The 6858-nt window shown below is 37.9% G+C and overlaps 1 protein-coding gene across 1 annotated transcript; it reads left to right on the top strand.

Annotated features, from left to right (window-relative positions):
• Positions 1-822: 822 nt before the first annotated feature.
• On the top strand, positions 823-4984 carry LOC660067 (uncharacterized protein). Its single transcript, XM_966329.4, has 5 exons — positions 823-1045; positions 1093-1850; positions 2556-2804; positions 2855-3987; positions 4723-4984. The coding sequence occupies exons 1-5, from the start codon at positions 979-981 to the stop codon at positions 4931-4933; spliced, it is 2418 nt and encodes an 805-aa protein (XP_971422.2). The 5' UTR covers positions 823-978; the 3' UTR covers positions 4934-4984.
• The last annotated feature ends 1874 nt before the right edge of the window (positions 4985-6858 follow it).

Raw genomic sequence — 6858 nt, 5'->3', positions numbered from 1 at the left:
CCCTGGGCATATTGGAATAGTGGTTTTTATGGAAATATGTTGCGCGTGGCTGGGGCTTCGCCCCAGTTAACTAAAAGGAAACAAACCCCACGACCAATTAAACTCGAAAACGTGGAACTCGAAACGTGGAATAGTGTTTATGTTTATGAACTGTACGCCACCCTAGCTCCATAAAAAAACACTATTCCACGTTTCGAGTTCCACGTTTTCGAGTTTAATTGGTCGTGGGGTTTGTTTCCTTTTAGTTAACTGGGGCGAAGCCCCAGCCACGCGCAACATATTTCCATAAAAACCACTATTCCAATATGCCCATCAATGCCGATTGTTAATGTAATTATTTTTGAAATACTCAGAAAACTCTTTAGACTTAACCAGCCCAGCTGAAATGGAAATCCGTTATGGTCTGTTCGTACTGTTCCGACCTCGCTCGCAACATTTCGACTGAGCGAACATTTGTAGACCGGCGGGGCCTAGCCGCTAGTTAAACTCGGACCATCGCGAACGCCTCCCATTGGCTGACGCACAAGGAGGGGTCACGTGACGCAAACATTTAGAGGCCGCTAATAAATGGAAATTTTGATAATGCAGTTCCAATTTCACAAAACTCTATTATGCACTAACAACCCATACTTTGCTTTTCTTATGTATAAAACAAAATTAAACAAATGGGTCAAAATGACACGCCATGCAGTGCAATTTGTATTGGTTGATAAAACTATTTTTCCCCTTTTATCAGCGAAACATTTAATAATAACAACTGGATAAAAATTTTGAAAAAATGCCAAAAAACCGCAAATTAAAACATGTGAGTTGGTAGCATTGCTTTTTGATAACGCAAAAAGGATAGTCATATGTGTGTTTCGTTTGCCCGACAAGGACAACAAATTCCGAATGACATTCTGTCAAAAGTCAAAAGCCATGTGTGTTTGCTGAAAACAAATTAGTTTTTTCGCTTTCCAGAATTAAAAAAGCGCCAACATGGGAAAGAAAACTAAAATTGGGAAACAGCGCAAGGATAAGTACTATCAATTGGCCAAAGAAACCGGTACGTTTTCCCAAAACTTGGCACCATAACCTCACTTTCGCCTTCAGGTTTTAGGTCTCGTGCAGCCTTCAAATTGATTCAACTCAACCGCAAGTTCGAGTTTTTGCAGAAGTCGCGAGTATGCATCGACCTGTGCGCCGCCCCCGGGGGCTGGATGCAGGTGGCCAAGCAGAACATGCCCGTTTCGAGCGTCATCATTGGGATTGACTTGTTCCCAATTAAGCCCATTCCTGGGTGCATTTCGCTGACTGAGGACATTACGACCGAGAAATGCCGCGTCTCGCTCAAGAAAGAGCTGCAGACGTGGAAAGCCGACGTTGTTTTGCACGATGGCGCCCCAAATGTGGGCAAGAATTGGCTGCATGATGCCTATCAGCAGGCATGCCTGACGTTGAGCTCTTTGAAACTGGCCAGTGAGTTTTTGAAGAAAGGGGGCTGGTTTATAACCAAAGTGTTTCGTTCGAAGGATTACCATTCGCTGATTTGGGTTTTGAAGCAGTTTTTTAAAAAAGTGCATGCCACCAAACCACAAGCTTCGCGTAATGAATCGGCGGAAATTTTCGTCGTTTGTCAACACTACATCGCACCTGATAAAATCGACTCCAAGTTTATGGACCCGAAATATGTTTTTGAGGAGTTGGAAATTGAGCCTAAAGAGAAATTGAATATTTACCATCCTGAGAAAAATAAGAAGAGTAAAGCTGAGGGGTACCCCGAGAATGATTGGACTTTGTATCATAAGATTAAAGCATCAGATTTTATTAAACACCCTACAGGGATCGAACTCCTAGAAGGGGCTTCTGAGGTAAAAACGCCCAAAAAAACTTCACTTTTAGTCCATAGATGTGATTAAACACTCGGGAAAAGTATAATTTGGTAAATTTGTGACTTTTTCTTAAAGAGATTTTGAGAAATAATTGCGCTTCTGCATTATTGAAATCTCGCAATAATAGTATATTATTATGCAAGTTTTATAAGACGTTTTATTGTAGCACGAATCGTTTTGGAGCACAACAAAGGAGTACTCCAATAGAATGAGTGTCACAATTAAGTCTTATAAAACGCACTCGTTTTATTACGTATATTACACTTAATATACTATTTTTTGTACTTTCTATTTTTGTTATTTGTTTTTGTTTAATTTAATTTATCAAAATCTGTTCAAACTATTTCCTCTTAATTTTGTTAATTATTCGGGCTTTACAGTGATGACTCACAGCCCAGCACTGCCAATACAACTCCTAAAAATTTACTAAATGGAGTTGCACAAAAGTTCTTTTTGTGAAACTACTTTAAAGCGCCCTCATTTTTTCTCTGCCGTACTGTTTCTTTGGGTTCAGAAAATCCTGCGATTTTGTACCCCATTTCATCCCCTAAGTTTAGTCCTCCGTATTCTTGGCTAATGAAAAATGCTAATTGTCGTTAATATTCGGGGAAGTACTCAATTTTGAAAACATAGGATCAACTAGAGGATCAACATAATTTGGTTGCTTTTATGATTTTTTTGTAGATCGTTTTTGACGTTGAAGAAATAACAAATCACGAAAAAACTACAAACGAAATTAAAGAATGTTGCAAGGATATTAAAGTTTTGGGAAGGAAAGATTTGAAGAAGCTCTTGGCTTGGAAGAAGGCATTGAGTGAAGAGTTTTCTGAGAAGAAAAATGAACCTGTTGAAGAAGAGGTTGAAGAAACTGTGGAGAAAAGTGACGACGAGGATGATTTGAAGGACGTCCACCAACAAATATTGGAACTTGAAGTAACACACTATTTAACAAAATTTGTGACTAATTAAAATATAATTTGTAGAGTGAAGAGCAGCGCGAATTGAAGCGAAAAAAGAAAAAAGCTCAAAAGGAGCGCAAAAAGCTGAACGAAAAATTAAACTTGAAGATGGTCTTGAAAGGTGATAGTGGCCCCACAATGGAAAGTGACGGCATGTTTGAACTAAAACAAGTAACAAGCACCAAACAGATGAAGAAAATTATTGATCAAACGCCTGATACTCTTGCTCAATCAGACAATGAAGAAGATGAAATCAAATCAAAATATTTGCGTTATAACAAGGACGAGCAACATTTGAGTAGTTCAGGATTGTATTATAAAGATTCAGATTCTGAGTTGGAAATGGAAAGCGAGTCTGAGGACGAAGATGGGAAAATTAAGGAAGGTCTAGATTTAAGCGATAGCGAAAATAGCGATGTGGAAGAACAGAAAACTAAATCGAAAACGAAACCAAAACATCCTCTCATAACGGACTTGGACCACAGAAGTAAGGAAGAGAAAAAAGTGCACAAAGCCGAAATGTGGTTTGAAAGAGACGCTTTTAAGAATCTAATAGACGAGAAAGACGAAGACGCTGATTTGGACCGACTGGTGAGTGAAATGAAGAAGAAAGGAGCCAAGATTATCGGAGAGGAAGAAGATGCGAAAAACACAGAGTCGGATAGTGACTACAGTTCGGATTCAGATGATTCCGAATACGAGGATTTTGAGAAACTTGCCCCTAAAAATAACGTAAAGAAGGACGGTTTTGAGATTGTCCCCGAGGGGCAAAAAGTAGGCAAGAAACGTAAACATAAATTAACTGAGAAAGAATTGGCGTTGGGTACGCTAATGATCAACAGCAAAAAAACAAAACGTGACATAATTGACGCCGCTTGGAATCGTTACGCTTTTAATGATGACAACTTGCCTGATTGGTTTGTCAAAGATGAGGAGAAACATATGAGGAAAGAAGCTGCGGTTCCCAAAGAGTTGGTTCAAGATTACAAGAAGCATTTGGAGGAGTTGAATGTGCGTCCGATTAAAAAAGTGATCGAAGCCAAGGCAAGGAAGAAGAAGAGGGCGTTGAAGAAGTTGGAAAAAGCAAAAAAGAAGGTTGAGAATTTAATGGATAATGTTGATGTGACGGATCGAGAAAAGGCGCGACAAATCAAACAGTTAGTTTTGTTTATTGTTACTGCATTCATCTTAAACATTTTATTGTCCACTTGTATATTATTGATTCTTTTCGTCTATGATTATACAGCGTGGTTCAAAAAGATGTTGCCAAACATGAGCCGTTTTGCCTCTGGAGAAATCTTTGTCCAAAAATGAAAAATTTAATATTTAATTAATTAGTCATAAAAATAAGATAAAAAGAATAAATTTACAATAGTGGTTCAAACCGGCATTACCTATTTTTTTACATAAATTTACTCGTCGAATTATGGAGTTATGGACCCTTTTGGCAATGCCGCTCAACGAAAAGATATGCTGCCACCTCAGTTGTAAATTTAATAATTTTATCTTATTTTTACGGCAAATTATTTAAATTATTTTGATGTGATCAAGTCGGCACTACATTTTTGGCTCCAGAAGCAAAACGGCTCATTTTCGACTAGAGGTTTATTTGCAAAATTTTTCTGTCTCAGTGAGTGCTATGACATCCCAAAGTTTGGCAACATTTTTTTGAACCACCCTGTATAAATCTGTTCATTATGCCCTAGGGCCATCATAATGATTACACCTGCAAATTCGTACTTATGCTGTCAAAAATAAATCAATTAATTTTCATATTGCAAGTGGAAAATAAAACGTTGTATGCACCACGGGCATAACTCGATTTTATTAACTGCTGCCCTCGAATATAAACATCATTATGCGTTTTGTACTTAAAATACTATTCTTTGCAGGTTGTACAAAAAGGCGAGACAGGAGCCGAAAAAAGAGGTGACTTACGTCGTGGCTAAGAAACACATGGCTGCTAAAAAAATGAAGCGGCCGGCTGGAGTAAAAGGGCGTTATAAAGTGGTGGACGCACGTATGAAAAAGGATTTGAAAGCACAAAAGGCCAAGCTAAAAACCCAAGGCAGGAGGAAGAAAAGCAAGGCTAAGAGCAAGTGATCATAGAGTTACATAATTTCTTGTTTCAATAAAATACATTTTTATTGGTTTTTTGTGACTTTTACTTTTTCTTAAATAATTTATACAGTGATTATACCAATTGTCAAGGTTGTTTACAATGCATATAAATTTTCTGAATTGAAAAAATGCATAATTACGCAAAAGTAGAGGTTTTTCTAGTCGCGTAATACAAGACATGGCTGTATGTGCGGCTGTGACTCAATGTCATTTCCTGCGAATCGATAATTCGGGGAAAATGTTGATATTGCTCATTTTTTCCGTGGAAATCTAAAAATAGACACGGGGAATCGAATCTTTCCCGTTAGAAGTTCGCATGATGCGCAGTTAAATTAAGACCGCAGTTCTCGTGACAATCAATTTGAATAGCTGCGGAGTGACATAACATGTGGCAAATTGGCCCTTGTTTACGGCATCAGCCACTGGCCCTCACCTTGAAGGCACTTCCCGCAGCAGAAAGTAATTTTCCAGGCGACCATTGTCATACTAGAAACCCATTTATGTCATACACGCAAATTGAATTAAACGAGTATTATTAACAAATTAACTCTCTATCACTTTGACCATGAAATCATGAGCAGAGCGAGCGGCGCCCTTGAACCCTCCTTATCGCATCCCCGATGATAAACAGCGTTCAAAATAAGTTTAAATATTTTTATTGTCGGCGGTTGTTGTTATGTGAGCGGCGGAGGGGCGGCGGCGCGTCCCTACACACGCACATCCTTGAACCTCGATATAGCATCACGACAACAAGTTCATAAAAAAGCGCTAAAAACAGAACTTTGTTGACGCTGAGTTTCAGAGGTGGCACAGGGGGGACCAACGGACACCCACCAATGGCCCCGACGCGACCGCCCGACTGACCTTGCTAAACTTGACCTTGCTTTATTTCAGTAGCGCACCTCAGGGACTACGCTGTAACTGCGGACAAGGCGGCTCATTCCACCGCGGTACACTTTTCCGCAGTGGCGTAACAATAACACTTGTTCAAAGGCTAACGACAAAAAATTGATCAAATATTGATCACTTTAGTTAATTGCCAAATAAAAAATTCAAACCATTTATTTCGCGTGATCGGCAATTTACTCAACGGCAGCTCTGATTAATAAATAAGCATGTAATCTAATTTAAAAAAGTCCTTGCTAAGGTCAGTAGCCGAAAAAAAATTTGAAAGGTGGAAGTAAGAATTTGATTCCCATGTCCTAACCAATAAAGAACAACTTATTTCGTTATGGTATCAAACAGTTAAGTGTATTTCTGCTTATTCATTTCGCACATCTACACGGTGATTCAAAAAAGGGTTGGACGCCAATGGCTGAAATTATTTTTTTTATGTTTAGATGCCGCCACAAAAGTTTTTTTTACACAATCTTGGTGTATTATTGTATCTAGTAAGGAATGTTAGTACAAATAGTTAAAAAAATTGTCACCTGGGTGATTGTATGCTAGTTGTTATGAATCACGCTGTATACTTAATTTTTATGGATAACATAGCCACCATATCCCGCCAAATGCATTATCAATTTATCATTTATCAGCGATAAATTTAAAATAATGTTTAAACTCAACAAAATTTTATTCCACGTTAATTCCAAAGAATTTTTAGTTTATATGACGTTGCAAAAGTTGCACCCTTTTTGTTCTTTATTTCTAGGGTTAATGGATAATTGCTAAAATAGAGATGATCTAATTGGTGTTTTTATAAATACATAACTCGTTCTAAAACACGGGACACGGGGATTGTTGGTATACAGGGTTAGTCAATAGTAGGTTACTTCTGACACGTCTGCAATCAAAAATACTAATTGCACTTACCACTTGGATACTTCGTTGGATTTTTTAAAATATTAATTAAATCAACATCGTTTTTTTATCTTTTAAATAATAATAGTTTATAATGAAATTTT

Source organism: Tribolium castaneum, chromosome 2 (assembly GCF_031307605.1).
Source record: "Tribolium castaneum strain GA2 chromosome 2, icTriCast1.1, whole genome shotgun sequence".
Taxonomy (NCBI): domain Eukaryota; kingdom Metazoa; phylum Arthropoda; class Insecta; order Coleoptera; family Tenebrionidae; genus Tribolium; species Tribolium castaneum.
Note: the sequence above shows the minus strand (reverse complement) of the source record. Positions and strands in the feature narration are given on the sequence as shown.

Excerpts from the sequence above, each read along its gene's own strand:
- LOC660067 (XM_966329.4), top strand. The coding sequence starts at position 979 with ATGGGAAAGAAAACTAAAATTGGGAAACAGCGCAAGGATAAGTACTAT. Across the intron at positions 1,046-1,092 it reads TCAATTGGCCAAAGAAACCG|GTTTTAGGTCTCGTGCAGCC; the intron begins GTACGTTTTCCC and ends TTTCGCCTTCAG. Across the intron at positions 1,851-2,555 it reads TCCTAGAAGGGGCTTCTGAG|ATCGTTTTTGACGTTGAAGA; the intron begins GTAAAAACGCCC and ends ATTTTTTTGTAG.